General features: G+C 39.2%; 1 protein-coding gene across 4 annotated transcripts in view; it reads right to left on the reverse strand.

Annotated features, from left to right (window-relative positions):
* Positions 1-15,287: 15,287 nt before the first annotated feature.
* Positions 15,288-24,910, reverse strand: part of wwp2 (WW domain containing E3 ubiquitin protein ligase 2) — a 202,813-nt gene continuing 193,190 nt past the window's right edge. For 2 of the 4 annotated variants that reach the window (XM_072595995.1, XM_072595996.1), the window contains exons 21-24: positions 24,312-24,416; positions 21,367-21,463; positions 20,320-20,392; positions 15,288-17,729 (exon numbers count right to left, since the gene is read on the reverse strand). In XM_072595995.1, coding sequence (XP_072452096.1) covers positions 17,630-17,729; positions 20,320-20,392; positions 21,367-21,463; positions 24,312-24,416 — 375 coding nt within the window. In that variant the 3' untranslated portion in view covers positions 15,288-17,629. The remainder of the gene's footprint in view (positions 17,730-20,319; positions 20,393-21,366; positions 21,464-24,311; positions 24,417-24,910) is intronic. The other 2 variants (XM_072595997.1, XM_072595998.1) reach the window with 1 other exon arrangement.

Here is a 24,910-nt window from a genome sequence, read left to right on the forward strand (position 1 = left end):
GGGGCGCTGGTTCGAGCCGGGCCCGCGTATTGCGACCCTGTAGGCCCATTCCACCCTTACCTGGCCTGATCCAGCTTCCAGATTTAAAAGCTGTGGCAGCCACTGCTCGAGAAACGCTGTAAGCTGGCTTTCCTCTTCCTGTTCGGGAAGGCCCAGCAAACGAATATTTTTCTGACGACCTCCAACTCAGCGCTCGATTTCTTTAATGTCTCGGTGGTACTTCTGCAGCACGGCCAAGAGTGAGTCCCATCGACTTCGGGATTCTTCAATGAAAGTGTCGATCTTCGCATCGAGTTTAGAGATCATTTCCACGAGGCTTGCCACCGTAGGTAAGTCCCCCGGGGCGGCTACGGACGCCTCTGCTGCAGCTGGAGAGGGTGGGGGAGGGGTTCCTGCTTGCTGAGAGCTGCGGGCTCCCTTCCCTTTGATCATTTTTACTAAAGATTAGATTGTTTAAACTTAATACTAAGCAACTAATTAAATTAAACAGCTATTTTAAATGATTTGGTGAGTGTGGTGGGGGTGGGTGACCCACTTTACCCAAGTCTTGGGAGGAGTACTATAGACTCAGACTTGCTGGGTCGCTGCCATCTTGGATCCCCCTTCCAATCCCTGTTTAAACCAACCACTGTGGTGTCCCTACCCCTGGATCGAGAGACCTGAGTTCAAGTCCCAAATGTTTCGGAAAAAAGAGAAGGGCTTGAGATACCTAGAAAATGAAGACCTCGGTATTAGATCTATAACAAGCTTGTTGACTTTTAAATCATATTGAGCAAAGCAATGTTCAAATGGCATAACGTTTGAATTAAATTTAATCAAGATAATAGAAAAACACTCATGAATGTGGGGATAATGGGAGATAGCAACAAAGAATTTTCCTGTTCCTAAAAATATGGCTTGCTGTTTGAGTGTCGACAATGTCTGCCCAAATTCAGTAGGAAAAGGGATGAGAGCATCATATGGTTTTAGTACTGGCCTAAAATGTACTCTTTAAATTTCTAATGCCCACCACAAACGGACACAGATGGTATTCTGGAGTGAAGGGGAATTCTGAAAGACCAGCTGCAAGCAAATAAGTATTTTGTATCAGTGTTTACTGTGGAGAAGGACATGGAAGATATTGAATGTGGGGAAATAGATGGTGACATCTTGAAAAATGTCTATATCACAGAGGAGGTGGTTCTGGATGTCTTGAAACACATAAAAGTGGATAAATCCCCAGGACCTGATCAGGTGTACCCTAGAACTCTGTCGGAAGCTAGGGAAGTGATTGCTGGGCCCCTTACGGAGATATTTGTATCATCGATAGTCACAGGTGAGGTGCCTGAAGACTGGAGGTTGGCTAACGTGGTGCCACTATTCAAGAAAGGTGGTAAGGGAAAGACAGGGAACTATGGACTAGTGAGCCTGACATTGAAGGTGGGCAAGTTGTTGGATGGACAGGATTTTCATGTATTTGGAAAGGCAAAGACTGATTAGGGATAGTCAGCATGGCTTTGTGTGTGGGAAATTATGTCTCACCAACTTGATTGAGTTTTTGGAATAAGTAACAAAGAGGATTGATGAGAGCAGAGCATTAAAAATATGGACTTCAGTGAGGTGTCCGACAAGGTTCCTCATGGGGAACTGGTTAGCATGGAATACAGAGAGAACTAGCCATTTGGATTCAAAACTGGCTCGAAGGTGAAAGGTAGGTGGTGGATGGTTGCTTTTCAGACAGGAGGCCTGTGACCAGTGGCATGCTACAGGATCGGTGCTGGGTCCACTACTTTTCGTCATTTATATAAATGATTTGGATGCGAACCTAGGAAATATAGTTAGTAAGTTTGCAGATGACACCAGAATTGGAGGTGTAGTGGACAGTGAAGAAAGTTACCTCAGAGTAAATTGGGATCTTGATCAGATGGGCCGATGGACTGAGGAGTGGCAGATGGAGTTTAATTTAGATCAATGTGAGGTATTGCATTTTGGAAAAGCGAATCAGAGCAAGATTCTGGGAGTGTTGCTGAACAAAGAGACCTTGGAGTGCAAGTTCACAGTTTCTTGAAAGTAGAGTCGCAGGTAGATAGGATTATGAAGAAGGCATTTGGTATGCTTTCCTTTATTGGTCAAAGTATGGAATGTAGGAGTTGGGAGGTCAAGTTGCAGCTGTACAGGACATTGGTTAGGCCACTTTTGGAATATTGCTTACAATTCTGATCTCCTTCCTATTGGAAGGATGTTGTGAAACTTCAAAGAGTTCAGAAAAGATTTACAAGGATGTTGCCAGGATTAGAGGATTTGAGCTATAGGGAGAGGTTGAATAGGCTGGGGCTGTTTTCCCTGGAGCAATAGAGGCCGAGGGGTGACCTTATAGAGGTGCATAAAATCATGAGGGGCATGGATAGGATAATTAGACAAAGTCTTTTCCCTGGGGTGGGGGAGTCCAGAACTAGCGGGCATAGGTTTAGGGTGAGAGGGGAAGGATATAAAATGGACCGAAGGGGCAACGTTTTCACACAGAGGGTGGTGCATGTATGGAATGAGCTGCTGGAGAAAGTAGTGGAGAGCTGGCACAATTACATTTAAAAGGCACCTGGATATGAATAGGAACGATTTAGATGGATATGGGCCAAGTGCTGGCAAATGGAACTAGATTAGGTTCGGGTATCTGGTCAGCATGGAGGAGTTGGACTGAAGGGTTTGTTTCTGTGCTGTACAGCTCTGTAACTTTATGACTAATATCCATTGCCCAAAGAGCAACTCAAGTTTCTGCTTGTATCCCTGGACTAGAATGACAATCGGACTTCCAGTAATACTATCTTCCAGCCTCCCTGTAGGGAGTTGATGAATACAATTGATGGTATAAGTGAGGGTTTACTAGGCTACCTGCTTCCCAAGATGAAGCAAATGTCAAAATTACTGGAATGTATATGGAAAATGAAGGGAGATGCTCACACAACAATAAAGCAATATCAGTGGATCCAAAAGCTGAGAGAGAATATGGAAGCCAAACTGGAAGACATAGAATGGTGACAGTCAGTTTGGGACTTGGGTATCACCCCTGGATTGGAGTTGCTTGCCATATCCTAGAGGTGTGGCAGCTGTTAATTCAAGTCAGACTCATGAATAAATGTGGAGTTTGTTGCTGACATAGACATTAGCAAAAGCACTATCTGAAGGATTGCAGGCAGAATGGTGGGTCTTCCAGGGCATATGTGGTAAAGTTGAACAGATCTGTTTGAACTCATGAATCTAACCCACTGACTGTCCATTGAAATCCAGGGAGAAGAGCAAGAACCACCAATGAATTGTAGCTTAATTTGGCATGGTAAGCATCAAAAGAGAGGAATTGTGAGTGTCATTAGATTCAAGAATTAATTGCATAACTAGATAGATTCATAGAAGGAAGAATAGACTAACCTTCCAGTTCAGTGAGCAAACCTACATCCAGAACAGTCCAGTTCTGAAGGGTCACTTGACCCAAAACATTAACTCTGATTTATCTCCGCAGCTGTTGCCAGACCTGAAATTTTCCAGCAATTTCTGCTTTTGTTTTGGATTTCCAGAATAGAACAAAGAACAAAGAAAATTTACAGCCTAGGAATAGGCCCTTCAGCCCTTCAAGCCTGAGCCGATCCAAATCCACTGTCTAAACCTGTCGCCCAATTCCTAAGTATCTGTATCCCTCTGCTCCCCCCCGACTCATGCACCTGCCCAGACGCATCTTAAATGAATCTACCATGCTTGCCTCTAGCACCTCTGCTGGCACCTCCCACCCTCTGTGTAAAGCATTTGCTGCATGTATCCCCCTTAAACTTTTCACCTCTCACCTTGAAAGCATGACCTCTTGTTATTGAATCCTTCACCCTGAGATAAAGCTGATCTCTATCTACCCTGTCTATATCCTTCATGATTTTATACCCTCAATCAGATCCCTCCTTCATCTCCTTTTTTCTAATGAAAACAATCTTAACCTACTCAATCTCTCTTCATAGCTAGCACCTTCCATACCAGGCAATATCCTCATAAACCTTCTCTGCACCTTCTCCAAAGTGTCCACATCCTTTTGGTAATGTGGCGACCCGAACTGTACACAGTATTCTAAATGTGGCCGAACCAATGTCTTGTACAATTTTAACATGACCTGCCAGCTCTTATACTCAATACCCCGTCCAATGAAGGCAAGCATACTATGTGCCTTCTTGACCACTCTTTCCACCTGTGCAGCAACCTTCAGGGTACAATGGACCCGAACTCCCGGATCTCTCCGCTCATCAACTTTTCCCAAGACTCTTCCATTTACTGTATAATTCGCTTTAGAATTAGACTTCTCAAAATGCATCACCTCACATTTGCCTGGATTGAACTCCATCTGCCACTTCTCTGCCCAACTCTCCAGTCTATCTATATTCTCCTGTATTCTTTGACAGTCCCCTATGCTTTCTGCTACTCCACTAATCTTCGTGACATCTGCAAACTTGCTAATCATACCAACAGTGTCCTCTTCCAGATCATTTATGTACATCACAAACAACAGTGGCCCCAATATTGATCCCTGTGGAACACCACTGGTCACCTTTCTCCATTTCGAGAAACTCCCTTCAACTACTACTCTCTGTCTCCCGTTGCTCAACAAGTTCTTTATCCACCTAGCTAGAACACCCTGTACACCATGTGACTTCAATTTCTCCATTAGTTTACCATAAAAAACCTTATCGAATGCCTTACTGAAGTCCATGTATATGATATCTACAGCCCGCCCTTCATCTATCAACTTGGTCACTTCCTCAAAGAACTCTATTAAGTTGGTGAGGCACGATCTCCCACACACAAAACCATGTTGCCTATCACTGATAAGCCCATTTCTTTCCAAATATAAACAGATTTTATCCCTCAGTACCTTCTCCGACAACTTTCCCACCACTGACGTCAGGCTCACTGGTATGTAGTTACCCAGAATATCCCTACTACCCTTCTTGTTCGGGGGACAACATGGGCAACCCTCCAGTCCTCCGGCACCTCACCTGTGTTTAAGGATGCTACAAAAATATCTGTCAGGGACCCAGCTATTTCCTCTCTCACCTCCCTCAGTGACTTGGGATAGATCCCATTCTGTCCTGGGGATTTGTCCACCTTAATAACCTCTACTCCACCCAACACATCTTCCTTACTTATGTCAACGTGATCTTATGTAATCAAACTTCTATCTCTAATCTCAACATTCATCATATCCCTCTCCTGAGTGAACACTGATGCAAAGTAATCATTCAGAAATCTCACCCGTTTTCTCAGGTTTGACAGGCAACCTTCCTTCCTTATCCTTTAGTGAACCAAAGCAATGCTTCTGGTTTTTTTAAAAAGATATATAGATGGATAGGTATACAGTCAGCTGGGAGGTTAAAAAAATCCATAATCAATACAATGCTGTCTAAAGAGACTAAAGAAAAAATAATCTTGCGAGAAATAACAACAATTGCTAATCCTTTAACTGTAAAATATAATGGAAAGTAATTATCATTTTAAAAGTAATATCCAGCAGACATTATCAGCACAATTTTAGAAAAAGTTAAAACTTACATTTTATATTTATTCATGCTGTTTGAAACTCCACCCCATCAACTTCACAATGATTAGAATGAAAAATTGATCTGTACTCATTTTAATCTTTCACAAATTAGTTATTTTTATATCAATTACCTCTATGATTCACTTGCCATCTTGGTTTCTTTCAGCAAGAAGAGTCTGAGTAATAGGCTACTCTATTAAGCACATCATTATCACTCTGATTGATGGAACAAGATGTGTGCTTGAAGTCGAGAACCAAGGCAAGTGTGTGACTGTCAGTGCACCTCACAAAAGCCGAGTGTTTGTCCAGTACACCGACCAGTCAACCAAAAAGCAAACTTCAAATGTCCAGGGTACAAAATTTGGTTTTGTAAATACAATGCAGTTTGTAAAAATAATCCAACCACTGTAAAATGTGGACATGTCAGTTGTTTGTAAAATTATTTTATCTATATTTTGTTTGGAAGGTTCAGCAGAAGCAAATCCCAAGAATGTGGCAGGAATGAGGGAACTCCAACAATGCTTAATTATAGTGCTGAACTACCATATGGCATCCCATGGAAATAACGCAGTTGGAGTAAAAAGAGTATGATAAATCAAAGTAAGTGTTACAGAAGCTCTTTTCATGGAAACAGCGTACTTTTTCTTTTCAACCAAGGGAAGGGCGTGACCATTCTAAGGAAAGCAGAAAGGGTTTAGCAATAATATAAAGTTATGATATGTTTAACGAAGCTACAACCATTGGTTGTTCTTGCTGTTCTCCCTGGATTTCAATAGACAATCAGAGTTCAGACAGGTCTGTTCAGCTTTACCATACACACCCTGGGAGACCCACCTCTCTGCTTGCAACCCTTCAGATAGTGTTTTTGCCAGATATAAAAATTGTTATATATACTACAGAAGTAGATTTTATCAGCTTTAAATGTATTTATTATTGATTGAAGCAGAAATTTGAAGTAATTGAAAAAACATACACATATTTACCTATTGTAACTCTAATGCCAGGTTAGTTATTTATTTGAGTTACGCAGCTTTTACAGCAAAGTCTATTTGACGCAAAATATTTGTCAGTTTTATATCCCATATGGGCTTCCTATTGTGAGAAACAGAACTGAGACAAAGCCTTGGAAACAAGAACAATTTATTACAGCCTTGCAAGGACCGGACGCTTCTGCAATCAAGCAAAAATGTGCACGAAAACAGAGCATGTTAGCTTTCTTATTCAGTTTAGAAGTTGCGGAATCACGCCTCCCTTTTCCCATCCTATCATAAGCCGATTACCTCACTTGTTAGTTATTTTCTTATCTGGCCATCCTGCTGTCCTTGTCTGCATTCTTTGTTCCTTGTTTGTTACAGCTTGTTCTTTTATCCAGTTTCTCTTATCATACTATAAGCTTTATTGTGAAATGCCCCTGCTACTTATTTTTGTGGTCAACTCCAACACTTTTCCTAGCTTAAAACTATTTGCTTTAAAAGACCCTCTATATTCATTAAAATCTTAGCCTTAAGTATGCTACATGCTACAAGAATTCCGCGACCGTTTGTATAATGTCCCCTTCCCCTCCCCCCACAACACCCCCTCACCCATCTGCAAAAACGATATTTCTAATCTCCCACACTCTCATCCTTTTATTCATTTGTATCAGCACATCCTGTTCCTATTTTCCTCTTTACGTATTTATCCAGTTTTGCCTTAAACCCATGAATGATATTTGCCTCAAATATATCTTGTGGCAGCAAGTTTCACATTCAAACCAACCTCAGAAGAAGAGATTTTTCCTGAATGTTTTAGTAACTAGTGCACACCCTATAAATCATATTTTTACATTTTCTTTTAGTTTAAGTATCTTTTTTTCTCAACTTCCCTTTCAATCCTTCAAAGATAACTGTTCTCCTACTTCTTGTATTTGATCCAATTCCATTCTTAAAATTGAGAATTACACTATTCTTGCCCTTCCCGACTTGGGAAGATGAGATACACTAAGTTACACCTTGGAACTCCTCCGAAGTCCTGAGACGTTGAATGTAAGGGAAGCTTAAATTTCCAATGGGCAATAACCCCTTGTCTGTCACCCTCTTGGAAAGAGCTCCTGACTCTGAGTTGGAGTAGAAGATTAGATTTGGAGACTTTGGAGGGTTTGATCTTACTTACCTAGATCGTTACCAGGAAATGAGATCCATTAAATGCTGATCTAACTCCTGGGCAACCATATCTGGACACCATCTCCTCTGCTCACAAACTTTATGCAGAAACAATTACATATACAATTACTCACTCACACCAACGCAATCACACAACTATTTCCACCAAGGTGGTCTCAAGGGCAGTAGGTATATGGAATACCACTCCCTGCAAGCTTCCCTCCAAGCCACTCACTATCCTGACTTGGAAGTATATCGCCACTCTCTGAGTCATTAGGTCAACATCTTGACAGTCCTAACGGTATTGTGAATTAAGTAATTCAACAAGGCAGCTCACCACCACATTTTCAAGGACAAGGGATGGGCAATAAATGCTGGCCAGCCAGCAAATGCCCACATATGTATAAAAATAGTCAGGGACATTTAAACTTAATTACTGGAATGGAATTCCCTAAAAACTCTACAGAGTCCCTCGACAAACAGGATGGTCTTCACCTGAACTTGAGGGGTACCAATATCACGGGGGGGGGAAGTTTGCTAATGCTGTTCGGGAGTGGTGGAGGGGGCACGGTGGTTACACTCGTGCAACGGGGGATGGGAATCTGAATTGTAGTTTCATTGTACAGGAGATTGAGGGTAGTGAGGTCAGGGATAGGTTTACAAGGTCGCAAGAGGGCACCGGCAAGCAGGATGTTGGTTTGAAACGTGTGTACTTTAATACCAGGAGCATCCGGAATAAGGAGAGTGAACTTGCAGCATGGGTTGGTCTCTGGGACTTCGATGTTGTGGCCATTTCAGAGACATGGCTAGAGGAGGGACAGGAATGGTTATTGGATTAGTGGTGCTGGAAGCGCACAGCAGTTCAGGCAGCATCCAACGAGCAGCGAAATCAATGTTTCGGGCAAAAGCCCTTCATCAGGAATAAAGGCAGTGAGCCTGAAGCATGGAGAGATAAGCTAGAGGAGGGTGGGGGGTGGGGAGAGAGTAGCATAGAGTACAATGGGTGAGTGGGGGAGGAGATGAAGGTGATAGGTCAAGGAGGAGAGGGTGGAGTGGATAGGTGGAAAAGAAGATAGGCAGGTCGGACAAGTCAAGGAGGCAGTAACTGAGCTGGAAGTTTGAAACTAGGATGAGGTGGGGGAAGGGGAAATGAGGAAGCTGTTGAAGTACCGAGTTTGTTTCACGACATGGTTGAAGAGCTTCAGAGCAGAGGAAATGACCTGGGAGTTGCAGCGGGAAAGGGACTCCCTGAGATTCTTGTAGAGAGAGGAGGAAAACTTCTTCAAGGCAGGCATCCTTGCAAGAGGATTTGCAGTAGGGTTACCTTTTTACCAGGAATGGTTATTGCAGATTCCAGGATTTAGATGTTTCAACAAGAACGGAGATGATGGTAAAAGAGGCATGCATCTGGCATTGTTAATCAAGAGTAGTATTAAAGCAGCTGAGATAACATTTGAGAACCCATCCACTGAGATAGTTTGGAATGAGGTTAGAAACAGGAAAGGAGAGGTCACCCTGTTGGGAGTATAGGCCTCCAAATTGTTCCAGGGATGTAGAGGAAAGGATAGCAGAGATGATTCTCGATAGGAGCGAGAGTAACAGGATAGTTGTTATGGGGGACTTTAACTTCCCCAATATTGACTGGGAATACCATAGTTCAAGTAGTTTAGTTGGGTCAGTTTTTGTTCAGTGTGTGCAGGAGGCTTTTCTGACACAGTATGTGGACAGTATTGGATTTGGTATTGGGGAATGAACCTGACCAGGTGTTAGATTTGGAGATAGGTGATCACTTTGGCAATAGTGACCATATGTTTACAATAACAATGAGTAGGGATAGGTATATACCTGACCAGGTGTTAGAACAGGGAAAGAGGTATAACTGGGGGAAAGGCAATTATGATGCAATTAGGCAAGAGTTAGGATGCATAGGATGGGGAAGGAAACTGCAGAGGATGGATACACTTGAAATGTGGAGCTTATTCAAGGAGCAGCCACTGCAGGTCCTTGGTAAGTACATACCTATCAGGCAAGGAGGTTGAGAGTTTACTAAAGAAATTGAAGCTCTTGTCAAAAGGAAGAGGAAGGCTTATGTTAGGGTGAGACATGAAGGCTCAGTTAGGGGGCTTGAGAGTTATAAGTTAGCCAGAAAAGATCTAAAGAGAGAGCTAAGAAGAGCCAGGAGAGGACATGAGACATTGGTGGTGGATAGGATCAAGGAAAACCCTAAGGCCTTCTATGGGTATATCAGGAATAAAAGAATGACTAGAGTAAGATGAGGGCCAATCAAAGATAGTTGTAGAAAGTTGTGTGTGGAATTTGAAGACATGGAAAGTGCTTAATGAATACTTTTTGTCAGTATTCACATTGGGAAAGGGCAATGTTAGTGAGAATACGGAGATACAGGCTACAAGATTAGATGGGATTGAGGTTGACAAAGAGGAGATTTTAACAATTTTGGAAGATCTGAAAATAGATAAGACCCCGGGGCTGGATGGGATTTATCCTCAGATTCTCTGGGAAGTCAGGGAGATTGCAGAACCTTTGCTTTGATCTTTATGTCATCATTGTTGACAGGAATAGTGCCAGTAGACCGGAGGAGAGCAAATGTTGTTCCCTTGTTTATGAAGGGGAGTTGGGACAACCCTGGTAATAAGAGGTCAGTGAGCCTTACTTTGGTTATGGGTAAGGTGTTGGAAAAAGTTATAAGAAATAGGATTTATAATCATCTGGAAAGGAATAATTTGATTAGGGATAGTCAACACAGTTTTGTGAAGGGTAGCTCGTGCCTCACGAACCTTACTGAGTTCTTCGAGAAGGTGGCAAAACAGGTGGATGAAGGTAGGGCAGTTGATGTGGTGTATATGGACTTCAGTAAGAACCTAGAACAGTACAGCATTGAGGGCCGAAGGGCCTGCACTATGTTGTATCAGCTTTCTATCCTACTCTAAGATCAGACTAACCTACATAACCTTTATTGTACTAATTTCCATGTGCCTATGCAAGAGTCACTTAAACATCCCTAATGTTTTAAAGGAAGCGTCTGAAGAGAAAGTGAAAGCATTGGTCGAAACATTCCATAATTCACTGGATTCTGTGAGGAATTTAGTGGATTGGAAAACCACTAATATGATCACTCTGTACAAGAAGGGAGGGAAACATAATGGGAGGAAAACTACAGGCCAGGTGTTTGATAAGGTTTCACACGGTAGGCTATTGCACAAAATACGGAGTTTTAGGATTGAAGGTGATTTAGCAGTTTGGATCAGAAATTGGCTAGCTGAAAGAAGACAAGAGGGTCATGGTTGATGGGAAATGTTCATCCTGAAGCGCAGTTACCAATGGTGTACCACAAGAATCTGTTTTGGGGCCACTACTGTTAGTTATTTTTATAAATGATCTTGAGATGGGCAAAGAAGGATAGGTTAGTAAATTTGCAGAAGACACTAAGATAGGCAGAGTTGTGGATAGTGCCGAAGGATGTTGTGGGTTGCAGAGGGACATAGATAAGATGCAGAGCTGGGCTGAGAAGTGGCAAATGGAGTTTAATGTGGAAAAGTGTGAGGTGGTTCACTTCGGATGAAGTAATAGGAATGCAGAGTACTGGGCTAATAGTTAACTCCCTGTCAGTGTAGATGAACAGAGAGATCTCAGTGTCGAGATGCATAAATCCCTGAAAGTTGCCATCCAGGTTCATAGGGTTGTTAAGAAGGCATATTGGTGTTTATTGGTAGGGGGATTGAGTTTCTGACTACCAGGTCGTGCTGCAGCTGTATAAGACATTGGTAAGGCCGCATCTGGAGTATTGCATGCAATTCTGATCACCGCATTATAAGAAGGATGTGGAAGCTTTGGAAAGGGTTCAGAGTTAATTTACTGGGATGTTGCCTGGTATGAAAGGAAGGTCTTACAAGGAAAGACTAAGGGAAGTGAGGCTGTTTTTATTGGAGAGAAGGTTGAGAGGTGACTTAATCGAGATGTATAAGATGATCAGAGGGTTAGATACGGTGGACACTGAGAGCCCTTTTCCTTGGATGGTGAAGGCTAACACGAGGGGACATAGCATTAAATTGAGGGGTGATAGATTTAGGACAGATATTAGGGGTAGTTTCGTCACTCAGAGAGTAGTAGGGGCATGGGATGGCCTGCCTGCAACTGTAGTAGATTAGCTGATGTTAAGGGCATTTAAATGGGCATTAGACATACATTTGGATAATAATGGAAGGGTGTAGGTTAGATGGGCATCAGATTAATTTCGCAGGTCAGCGCAACATCAAGGGCCGAAGGGCCTGTACTGCACTGTAACGTTCTATGTTCTATAATATAGTTACTACAATTGTAATGGGTGATTTTAATCTGCATATTGACTGGGCAAATCAGATAGGCAAGAGTGACATGGAAGACGTATTTCTAGCGCACATCAGGGATTGCTTCCTAGAGCAGTATGCTACACAACCTAGCTAGGAGCAGGCTATTTTAGATCTAATGATGTGTAATAAGAGATCTCAGAGTTAAACATCCTCTATGGGGTTGGGATCACAATGTAGTAGAATCTGAAATTCAGTTTGTGGGAGAGCAACTCAGCTCCCAAATCAAAGTCCCCAACTAAATAAAGGTAATTACAGAGTAATGAATAAAATGTTGTCTAAAACATGTGGGAATATAGACTAAGTGGAAAAGTCAGTGGATAAGCAGTAGCAGACTTTACATAATGTTCAACAAACATTTACTCTGGTCAAAAAGACTCATTGAGTAGGATGAATCACCTCTGGCTAACAAAGTAGTCAAGGAGAGTAACCGATCAAAAACTAAGGCGTTAAAGTAGTAAAGAATAGTGGTAGGTCAGAGGATTGGGAATTCAGGAACCAGGAGCGGATGATGGAGAAAATTCTGAAAGTAAATTGGCAAGAAATGTAAAAACAAACACCAAGTGCTTCTATGGATATATAAGAAGAGACTGCCTAAAGTAAGAGTGGAACCCTTGGAAGATACAACTGGGGAATTGATAATGAGGTACATCAGGTAACTTAAACCAATATTTTGCTAAGGTCTTCACGAGGGACCCTACAAAAATCCCAAAGAGAACAGAGAAGAAAGGAATATAATGGAAGGAAAGATCTCATCAATCATGAGGGACAAAGTACTTCAAAGAGTAATGGAACTAAAGGCAAGCAAGTCACATGGACTTTATGGCCTTCAGTCAAGGGTTGTACAGAGAACTTAGAACAGTACAGCACAATATAGGCCCTTTGGCCCTCGATGTTGTGCCAGCCTTCTATTCTATTCTAAGATCAGATTAACCTACATACCCTTCATTGTACTAACTTCCATGTGCCTATCCAAGAGTCATTTAAATGTCCCTAAGATTTTAAAGGAAGTGTCTGCAGAGATAGTGAAAGCATTGGTCGAAACATTCCAGACTTCACTGAATTCTGTGAGGGATTTAGTGGATTGGAAAACCACTAATATGATCACTCTGTACAAGAAGGGAGGGAAACAGAATGCAGGAAAACTATAGGGCAGTTAGCGTAACGTCTGTCATTGTGTAAATGCGAGAGTTCATTACTAGAGAAGAAATAGGAGAACATTTAGTAATTCAAAGAGAGTCAACAACTTGTGAAAGTGAAAGCATGTTTGACAAATTTTCTCACCTTCTTTGAGGATATAACAAGAGGAGTTGAAGTGAAACTGGTAGATGCAGTGTAATTTGGATTTTCAGAAGGCATTTATTGAGGTGCCATATAAAAGGTTATTGGACAATATGGGAGCTCATGATATTGGGAGTAGTGAATTAGTATGAATAGAGGATTTGTTAACACACACAAGACAAAGTTGGGATTATTCTTTTTCCACTTGGAAAGACATAACTAATGGAGTGCTATGAGGAGCAGTTCTAGGGCTTCAATTATTTCTTTTCTGTCTTGATGACTTGAAGGGGAGCAGAGAATAATGTATCTTAATTTGCTGATGACAATACTTATGAGTGCATGTTATGATGAGGACATAAGGAATCTGCAAGGGGGTAGAGATAGTTTGAATAAGTGGGTGGGCTTTAATGGATCAAAGTGTGATGTCATACACTTTAGGAAGAAGAATAAAAATGCAGACTATTATTTAAATAGAGAGACATTTAAAAAAGGTGCAGAGAAGAGGGTGATCTTGTATATGCAATACAGGCTAGCATGCAGGTCCAGCAAGTGATTAAGAAGTCAACCAGAATTTTGGCCTTTATTACGAAGGGATTATAGTTCAAAAACATGGAAATCTTGTTAAAACTATGCAGGGTGTTGATTAGGGCACTCCTGGAGTGCTGTACAATTTTTCTCCCCATATTTAAAATGAATTCATTGGCATTGGAGACAGTTCAAAAGAGATTCACTAGGCTGATTTCTGGGGTGATGGGGTTGACATATCAAGAATAGCTGAACAGGTCAGGCATTTATTCATTAGAGTTTAGGAGAATGAATCCTATTAAATCATGCAAGACTCTGACAAGCCTCCTTAGAGTGTATGTTGAGGTTTTTCCACTAGTGGGGAATTCTCAGACTAGAGCATATTTAGTTAAAACAGATGCAAAGTATTTTTTTCTTCTAGAGTAGAGAATGTCTGGAATTCTCTACCCTAGTGTTGTGGAGACTTGATCACTAAGTATTTCAAGTGGAGGTAGATAGATTTTTGAAATATCAAGGAGTTGATGGCTATGATGAAGAGGCACAAGACCAGCCATGATCTTGTTAAGTTGTGGGGCAGGTATGAGAGGCTATATGGCCTATTCCTGGTCCTATTTCTTATGTTCTTAGTATCATAAAATATGGTGTGCCTTAGCCTGTCCTGCAATTTCTCAAGGTCTGCACAATTTGTTATGATAGAGTTTCCAGGAATCAGCTAGCACTGGACACCTGGCCTGAAAAGATACTGGTAAGTATGCGTGCATATTTTCTTGTGAGTTGCCTTGGGCAGAATTGCTTGGATGCAGATCAGAAGATTGGGATTATTATCTCTCCACCAATAAAATTCACAGTATTCACCATCATCATTACTAAATGTCAAAGTGGACCAGGAGGTCGCACATTGTGGTAGCACGCAGAATTGGAAGGTGTGTTGGGCTAATTAACACTATTCTCAAGGCCTTGCAACTTCTGTTATTCAGCAGTAGATTTAAATAGGAATATGTGTAAATTGCTCAGTGGCAACAAAGGATCTACACAAAGACATCGAAATCTGGCATTTCCAGATGTTAAGGAGTTTATATTCTTTTCATGAATATTTAGGGTGAAAGCACACACCAAAAAGATCTTTGAAAAGTTAAATGGGTTCGAGCAAATGATATTAAGACTTTTTTTTAAATGTGCTGAGATTTCAGAAATTTCTACGTTTTATAATAATATTTTTAAAGATTTCTCACACTAGTTTTAACACTTTTTGAGCAATACTAATCAGGTTTTTAACCATTGTTTTAACATGAATGGATTTTTAAACAAATCAGAAAAAAAAATCTGATAACTGTTGTTACAAAGTAATTTGTCTTAAAAGTCTGATAAACTATGTTCAAAAGTAATATTTGACTTTTTAGCATGATTAATTGCACTTAATATTTTGTTGTGTTATCGCTTAAAATATTTTAGACAACTTCTGAAAAACATGTATACTATGGCTGTGATCAAACTTAAATGTTTTTACATTTAATATGGTAAAATGATTCATGTCCACCAAATTTTATTTTCAATGTCTTTACAACCGAGTAGCTTGATTTGTACCAATCTGTGGTGCAGCAACGCCCCACAGCAACCTGCTACTGTGTCTCACGCCACACAGTACTGACAGGTCATATTGAGGCTGAGTCGGGGGGAACCACTTTCAAACAAATTCTAATCATGGAGATTGCAGAACATAGTTTAATTCCAGACTCAAAAATGGCAACATCCTGTTCAAGAAGGTTAAAACAATGATTAAAAAAAAAAAATAGAAGTTGTGTGAAAGAATAGATTAAAACTAATTGTGAGGAAAGAGACTGTAATGAAGAAAAACAGGACAAGGTACTGATACACAAAGAATTTCTGTTAAAATATTTTTAAAGGTTTATACCAAGAAATGTTCACTCTACAGCACAAAAGCATGCTGCTGTTGCACAGAATACTTTGCATGAATGCAACACAATCTCTGAATAAACCTAAAATTTTCGGATGTATTAAAATCTTGTATTTTTAAATATTCACAACTGTAATTATTCCTGAAAAATTTGATTTTATTTGGCAATATTCTAAATCTATTAATTAATTTTATTTTTGAAAATGACTGCTATTTAACAGAGTTCAATTCATCTGGACTTGAGGAAAATCAACAAATACAATAGGAACTGAAAATTCAAATATAATTCACAAGCCAATTCAAAACTGGGAAATGTCAAGAACAATTCATTTCAAAAATCATTGTCTCTTGAAAATCAGTAAATATCTAGCTACAGTTCAGCACAGTGACTTATGCACCATGTTTCATTTCTGTGCTGTTAGAAAACCACAAATCGTTTACCACACTTCTGCAACATACATGAGCTATTACTTACAACATATCCATAAAATCTTTGATTTTTTTTGCTATTGTTCCAGAAAGACAAATATACAGTTTTTAATACACAATATTTTATCCAGTTTGAAAAAAAAACAAATCTTGTTTCCAGGAATTTGTCCTGCATTCTTTGATTGTAAATAGATGTAATTTTAAGCAAAATATTGAATATTTTTCTACCAAAGGATGCAAAGTTATCAATATATTAGTGCTCGGTAAAAGATAAAACAAAACAAACCTTTGACAGGCTGAAATTTTAAATATGTTCATAAAATACTATTTAGGAAAATTAGATATTATGTTTACTGAGTTTTACCTTTTGATGCCACAGCCAGTATGTTATACACATGGACTGAAATGAGGAAGCAGCACTGAGGGCATCAGCAATGAACAATTCCGATCTCAAAATGATCTCAAGAATCTCATTTAGTAATTATATTTGCTGCTTCCAATAAGTTTAATTTCGAAAAGCTACTAAATTAAAATTTTATTCCAAGTATATGATTTTTTTGGTAAGATTTTGTCTTCACTTTTGTCCGAAATTTCACATTTTCTTCTGGAACATGAAAGTAATGTAGTTTATTGATTATGTAGTGGAATTTTAAATAAAAATGATTATTCATTCTACATATGGTACCACAATACCATTTAAAATAACAATTATTTTAAAAGGCTGTGGAATGGGACAACTGCTGAAGCTACAAAACTATTACAATAGCAAGTTTTCAAGCAGCTATTAGAGAATGAAATGTCCGTTGATGGTCAACATGATTTACCCATAATTGCTAAAGCAAACTAAAACATGTCACTTTGTTTTTTCCGAACAGTTATCACAGTCCTTGTAATAAAATATTTATAGCTTGGCTGCAATCCTTAAAACAAAAATCTCAATTGTAATTGTAGTATATCACCAGAATACTTTACAGTGACCTTGAAACAACTGGAGTCAAATCATCATTTCCTTATTAATGAGACTTTAAAATCCCTTTACACACTGTTGAATTGATCCAATTACTGATCTCAGTTCCCTTGATCTGAATTAGAAGGGAAACTGTCCATTACAAGATTATTGCAACATTATCAAAAAGACTACAGATTAAGCACAAAGAAGTTATGACATTTAAACGTATGATCGATTAAAAAAGTACAACTTAAATTTTGACAAATAAAGGTGCATTATTCTTCATAAAATCCGATGAATGCTAGCCTCAACAGAAAAAGATGCAATGTTCCCTGGAGTCCACTTAAAACAAATATATAGAATCAAAATGAAGCTATAAATTCTTCATGGTAGGCACAGTCTTCTGAAAGTTGAGCAAAATTGCTTTGTTTGATGGCTTCTCTCTGTAGCTTGCTGTAAGTACACTTAAATAACCCATTACTCTTGACCAAAACCTTCTGTTTCTTCAATGGCATACAGTAGCTTTTCCTTTAGTTGATCATAACTTTTGTAAGGGGGAAGGTCCAGGCGATTGAAGCTGTAAAAACCCAATCAACAGTCATATGCACCAACCATATTTTAATATCTTGATTTTTCAAAAATAATTTCAAAAATCCCTCTTTCACAAAAGGTGTCTGTTCTCAAACAATTAATTCCCTATGTCAATCTGCCTGTAAACTGAATCCTTCTCAAGCAAAAACTGAACTGAATCAGTGTAAAGTCTGTCTTAGTAAATAGTACAGCACGTCCTAAGTTTGTCATGATGTAAACAGAGCGACAAAATTCAGGTACAGTGAAAGTGCAACTGTTTTCAACATTTGATTGTAGCAATAAGCATTTAGCATTATAGGATGGTGGACAAAAGGAAAATGAAAAGAAAATTGCTCAGTTCAGATAGTCAAACATTATAGAATCATTAAAAAATGAACTTTCTGCACTGATATATTGTGAATAACAAAATAGAAAAGGGAAAAGGAAAAAATACACAGATTTCAAAAGGGGTCATATATGTATACCATGGGTGACATTATACATTTGGAAAATGTTGTATTGTGGAATGATAAACATATTTATCACAATTCTTCTGCCTCTGGTGCATTTTTACCATCAGAACATTCACTATCTTTCAACTCATTTTTATCCTATGCAAACACAGATTTATTAAAGTTGTTTCCAATTCCAAAATATTAACAGCTGGGTGAAAAAGAAATGGCAATAGCCTTTTTTAGTTATTTCTAGCAGGGAGACATTAGGTAAGAATAATAAGGGAAACAGATGATGAAACAATTAGAATTAACTTATTGGTATTACTATTGTATTTTAAGTGCCAGTATGATAAGTCAACATTAACATCCTTTCGAGTAACATTGAATAAATTGAAAACTTGCAGAACTCCATGGCTCGGGAAAAAGTATTCTTTGAATGTGCTGCCCCTAAAGTGATTAATAAAAACATGTAGAACATTTGGATGGGAGCAATACCATTTAAAATATCAATTATTTAAAAAGGCAGTGGAATGGGACAATTGCTGAAGCTACAAAACTATTACAATAGCACTATAGACTCAACTTTTGTTGAGGCAATTTATATGATAAAAATTATCACATTTTAGTCATCTTTCATTAAAGATGAATTGTTTGCCTTGGGATCAGACTTTGAGAACATGCCAATGGTCACTATGAAGAAATTCCATTCAGTGGTTATTATTGATGACGGAATAAATTACCATGGTAAATTGTACACCAGAGCAAACCAATTTTACACAAAGTTGGGAGTGTGGTGCTGGAAAAGCACAGCAGGTCAGGCAGCATCCGAGGAGCAGGAGAATCGACATTTCAGGATGCTGCCTGAAGAGGGCTTATAACCAAAATGTCAATTCTCATTCTCCTTCGATGCTGCCTGACCTGCTGTGCTTTTCCAGCACCACACTCTCGACTCTGATCTCCAGGATCTGCAGTCTTCACTTTCTCACAATTGTCTGCAAAGGTGAGTTAAATGTGAACTATGACAAATTTGCCTGACATTAGAGAAACTACATCTCAGCTGTATTAGTACAAACATCTGCATTTGTTTTAAATATCCCAGAACAATGGAACTTATAGAATATTTGATGTTTTAAAATCCAAACTCTGTGGTTGGTTAGTTACCAGTAAAGCAATGGCAAATGTATGAAAACAGGCCATCAAGTGCCTGAACTAGGGAATGGCAAATCAGTGTTGCCATTCCCTGCAGTTCACAATTTTGGTTCACTCAGCTGAGTTTTACACTCCAGATCTTCTTCAACAGAAAGACAGCCTACTTTCAACCCCTGCTTCTTCATCCAAAACCCTCATTCTTGCCTTTATCACCTCCAGATGTGACTATTTAGGTGCTCTCCTCGTTAGTATCTGGTACTCAAATCTCCATGAAATCCAGCTCATCCACAACTATGCGACCTGTACCCGAGCTCATACCAAGTTCCATTCACTCATCACTCTCTCAGTGTCTGCAAACTCACACCTTTGCAAACCTGGAGTATCTGTGCTTTTCCATCTCAGGCAACTTGTATATCCTCTAAGCCCAGAAACTATCTGCCTGACACTTTTTCTCCTCAAAATCTACTTCTTTGATCAAATTTCTAGTCACCTGCCTTAATATCTCCTCTTTGAATTGGCGTACATCTTTGACTGATTAAGTTCTGTGAAGTGCCTTGAGACATTTTCTCGGTTTAAGGATAGGAGCTGTTAACATGCATAATTTACTACACAATCAATGCCAAGCAGAATCCAAATAGAAAGTCTTCATCCAGTCTTTATTCCATTTCATATTGTTTCATTACTTTTATTGGGCAGTTGTAAGGCAAGACAATTACTAATTTTATTTATTACGTGAAGGGATGTTGAGACAAGTAGTAATAATTTATTTACTAATATTATATTGTAATATTAATATTGAGGGATGCAGTCATACATGTCAAATTGGATTCACCTTCTTTATGCAATTGTTAGAAACAGTATCAGGTTAATACAATACCAATAATAAACCACTGTTCACATATAAATTACAGTATTTCTTAATTACATTTGACTGATCAAGGGTTAAAAAAATCAACTTTTTCTTCATGAACAGGTTAATTCATTGTTACTTACCAAGTATGACTTCTTGGAAGCCAAGAATCCTTTCCAACCTTGTCAATGCAGAATTTCTGTGGCCCATTGCTTCCTGTAAATAAAGTGCACATCCTATGAATAAAATATTGCGGTTCAACATTTAAATACCAGGGATTCGTCCCTGCTGTTCAATTATCAACTAACTCTTGCTAAATTTCATGTATTATGTTCAAAGATTTAAAATCTGAATATCTTAAGCTATGCAAAAACGGAACCCAATATTGGTGAGAAGCTTAATTAAAAGCTGAACTACACAGTGGAAAGTCAACTTCAAATATACTTAAAATTTCAAAAGTTCCTAAGTTAGTATTAAAAGAACTTAGTGGGCGGCACGGTGGCACAGTGGTTAGCACTGCTGCCTCACAGCACCAAAGACCCGGGTTCAATTCCCGCCTCCGGCAACTGACTGTGTGGAGTTTGCACATTCTCCCCGTGTCTGCGTGGGTTTTCTCCAGGTGCTCTGGTTTCCTCCCACAGTCCAAAAATGTGCAGGTTATGTGAGTTGGCCATGCTAAATTGCCCATAGTGTTAGGTGAAGGGGTAAATGGAGGGGAATGGGTCTGAGTGGGTTGCTCTTCGGAGGGTCGGTGTGGACTTGGAGATCACCAGCATACAAAATGACAGAACGAAATGGAGATCCTGGAGGTCAGTTCCTCCATATCCCAGTGTGCCAAGTTCTAATTCTCATTCTCATTGATGTCAATTCTGTTTCGAGAAGAGGACAGTTACTTTCTGCAGTGAATGAATAGTAGAGGGCATGAACAATGAATGGTGTTGGGAACACTTTACCACAGTCATCAACATGCATCACTCAGCAGGCATTTTTAGTAGTCCAGAGATCAGATGAAGACAGAGTATTCAATGTCTTACTGTCAAAAAACATTTAAATTGGAAGTCAGAATAGCTTAGAATGCTAATCAAGGGCTTTGATGAAAAAACTCCATTTAAAAAAAGTGTTCTTAGTGTAAAGCAAAGCTGCAAAAACTGAACTGAAGTGTCCCAAAACCTTGGAACAAAACTTCTTACCTATTAATTCTGTAAAGCCTCCAACTGGCAAACGACATGTGCCTGTGACAAACTGCAATAATCTGATCTGCTTCTCGTTGTCCATTTCTTTTACAACCTAATAAGAGAATATGTAAAAGGCACAAAGTGACTAAAGACATAGTCGCCAAATATTCTGTGTTATAGAGTCATAACAGTCCACAAGACAGAAAAAAGCTCTTTGGTCCACTGAATCTGCATCAGTCAAAAACAAGCACTTAACTATTCTAATCCCATTTTCCAGCACTTAAATGTTAATATCAAGTTAGGACATTGCAATTCCATTAGTTAAAGCATCATGAAGTTATGAAACAAAATCCTCACAATAACGGACTGCTCCAAAGCCTCATTGACTGAAAATACTGCCCACTATAATTCTAAGCCAGATGGAGCAGAAAATTTCCAAGTTCAATTCGCATTTTGTATGTTATGACTTACGGTGGTAAAGTGGGACTCAGGTCAGCTTCTGCTGAAAGACCATTGACCTGAAATACTAACCTTGATTCACTGGCCACTAAAGGGGAGATGTAGTGCGGTGGCACTTACATTGGAGCTGTAATCCAGAGGCCTAGATTAATACTCTGGGGACATGCTTTTAATTCCGACCATAACAGTTGATGGAATTTAAATTTAATTAATAAAGCTGAAATTGAAATCCAGTCTCAGGAATGGTGGTCATGTAACTGTTGATGATTGTTGTAAAAACCAATTGTATTCACTTGTATTCCTTTAGGGAAGGAAACCTACCATCCTTACCTGGTCTGGCCTACACATGACTCCAGACTCTCACAACTTGGTTGACCCTTAATTGCTATCAGAAATGACCACTCAATTCAATAAGCAATTAGGAATGTGCAACAAATATCCAGACACCCACATTCCATTTTAAAAAATGTGGCATTTGCTTTTGTATCATTTTGCTGGAAATAAGGAATAGGAGTACAACTATATTGCTTGGTACAATGTACACACCATTAGCTGGTGGGAAGGATGTAGGGGAACTAACCCACAAGGAAATTACGGAGAGGTGCAACACATCACAGTAGTTATAGTGCAGGACTAATTATCCACATATCAAATGATTTGGTGATAGCATTAGGAGAAGGAGGGAAGCATACCTGGGTTGTGTTCAGGAGAATTTCTTACAGCAATGCATCCACTCAAACAAGAAAGGAGACATTGCTGGACCTGATTCTCGGGAATGAGATGGGCCGAGTAGATGATTTGCTGGTGACAGAACATATAGGGGACAGTGACCATTGTTTAGGATGACAGTAAAAAATGATATTGGTCAATCCAGAGTAAGAATGATCAACTGGCAGACAGCTAATTTTACTGGGGCTCTTAACAGAGCTGAGCAGGACAGACTGGAACCAAAGGGTAACAGAGAAAGCAACAGCTGAATAATTGGCTCTCTGAAATTAGGAGATGGTTTTAACAGTCAAGGTATATGGCCTCAAAAGGTAAATGTAGCACAAACAAATCCAGAGTTCCCTGGATAGGGAAGAAGATAAGATAGAAAGTAAAATAAGTGTGCTAATGGCAGGTGTCAGGTAGTAAATACAGTTGAGAACTAAGTTGAATACCGAAGGTTCAGAAGTGTGGTGGAAAAGCATATAAAACATGTAAAGAGAGATTTAGAAAAAAAAAGACTTGCCAGTGAACATAAAAAGAAATCAAAGTCTTCTCTAACACAGCAGCAGTGCAAGCGAATGGGACAGATTGGGGAGCAAAAAGGGGATTTATACATAGAGGCAAGAGGAATGGCTGAGGTGTTGAATTAATACTTAGCATCTATTCTTTACCTATGAGGCAGACACTGCTCAAGCTGTGGTGATACATGAGAAAACCTGGTCTTTGGAAGGTTTAAAATTGAAAAGGAGGTAGTATTGGATAAGCTGTTCATACTTATATTTGATAAGGAACCCGTACTTGATGGACTTCAGCATCCAAAAGGTATTGAAGTAAGTGAGAGTGGAAATTGAAGGAATCGAGAATGAAAATTGATAGAAACAAGAGTGGAAACTGCAGAAGCACTTGCTATGAACATGGAAACCTGGGGAATTACAAACATTAAATGTTTCCTCAAAAACGTTGGAAAGGTAGGCCCAGCAATTACACACTTGGCAGTTTTAATTCAACGAAAGCCACAATTTGATAGTGATTGTTAATCATGGGAGTTTCAGGCCATCATGTCTACATTGTGCTGAAGGCAGATTTCATTTTGTGGTATTGACAATTAAATGGTAAATATGTTCTTTGTAAGGTATGATGATGTGGAAGTGCCAGTGTTAGACTGGGGTGGCGGGTCAGAAGTCACCCGACACCAGGTTATAGTCCAACAGGTTTATTTGAAATCATAAGCTTTTGAAGCACTGTCCTTCATTGGGTGAAGTCACCTGACAAAGGAGCAGCACTCCAAGAGCTTGTGATTTCAAATAAACCTATTGGACTCTAACCTGGTGTGTATGACTCCTGACTTTGTAAGACGTTAGATATTATACATAGTGAAGAGAAGAAATATTTCATTCATAATTTACTGATTTTAAAACTATTAAATGTATATTTAACAACTGACTATTACAATTTAACATTACATTAGATGCTCAGAAAAAGGAACAGAATAATGGCATAAACTCAAAATTTTCAGAATTAAATATTTTACTATTTATAGTTAGTTGCAAAGTACTGCCCAACCAAGCTATTGCTAGTATTACGAATCAGCTTTCAACCCTGGCTCCAGTGAGATAAATGTGGTAGCTATTGCCTAAACCTTCAGCAAGAATTAGACAATTTAATTGTGGTTTTGCAATAGAAGTCATTCCAAAGCAGACTATAGGCAGCTGCTATAAACTAACTTCAGCAACACAAATTATATCCTCAGACCTGAGCTGCCTCATTTTGTAACTGAATTAACTGTTACCCACCTGCCAGAACCATTGGATTTGTTTGCTGTTCTTCGTGTAATGGCGATAGATGGTATTTTTCTGCCAATCAGATAGGTCAATGTCTTGCATTCCACAAAGCATTAACTGGAAATAAATGAGAATTTTATTTAATTGCCATCTCTGGCTAAATACAATGTAAGCAAAAGTATTCTTTGAATTACACAGTCGACCAAAATTGTGACACTTAAAATTATGTAGGTTTTTAATGCTTAATCCTTTCTGTAGCTGTTATTTAGCTCAGAATGACAAATAATTTTGTTTTAAATGTTCATATTTACACAGGTATAAAGGTGAACACAACTAAATATTTATATATGTTTCAGGGCAAGAGGTCCCACAAGAATGAAAGGGTAATAAAGAGCTGGTAATTCAAAAACAAAATAGCAAACTATTACCATATAGTTTGGGAAAAGCACATAGAACGTAGAAACATTACAGCGCAGTACAGGCCCTTCGGCTCTCGGTGTTGTGCCGATCTGTCATACCAATCTGAAGCCCATCTAACCTACACTATTCCACGCACGTCCATATGCTTGTCCAATGACGACTTAAATGTACTTAAAGTTGGCGAATCTACT

The sequence above is a fragment of the Chiloscyllium punctatum genome, chromosome 26, assembly GCF_047496795.1.
Source record: "Chiloscyllium punctatum isolate Juve2018m chromosome 26, sChiPun1.3, whole genome shotgun sequence".
In the NCBI taxonomy this organism is placed as follows: Eukaryota; Metazoa; Chordata; class Chondrichthyes; order Orectolobiformes; family Hemiscylliidae; genus Chiloscyllium; species Chiloscyllium punctatum.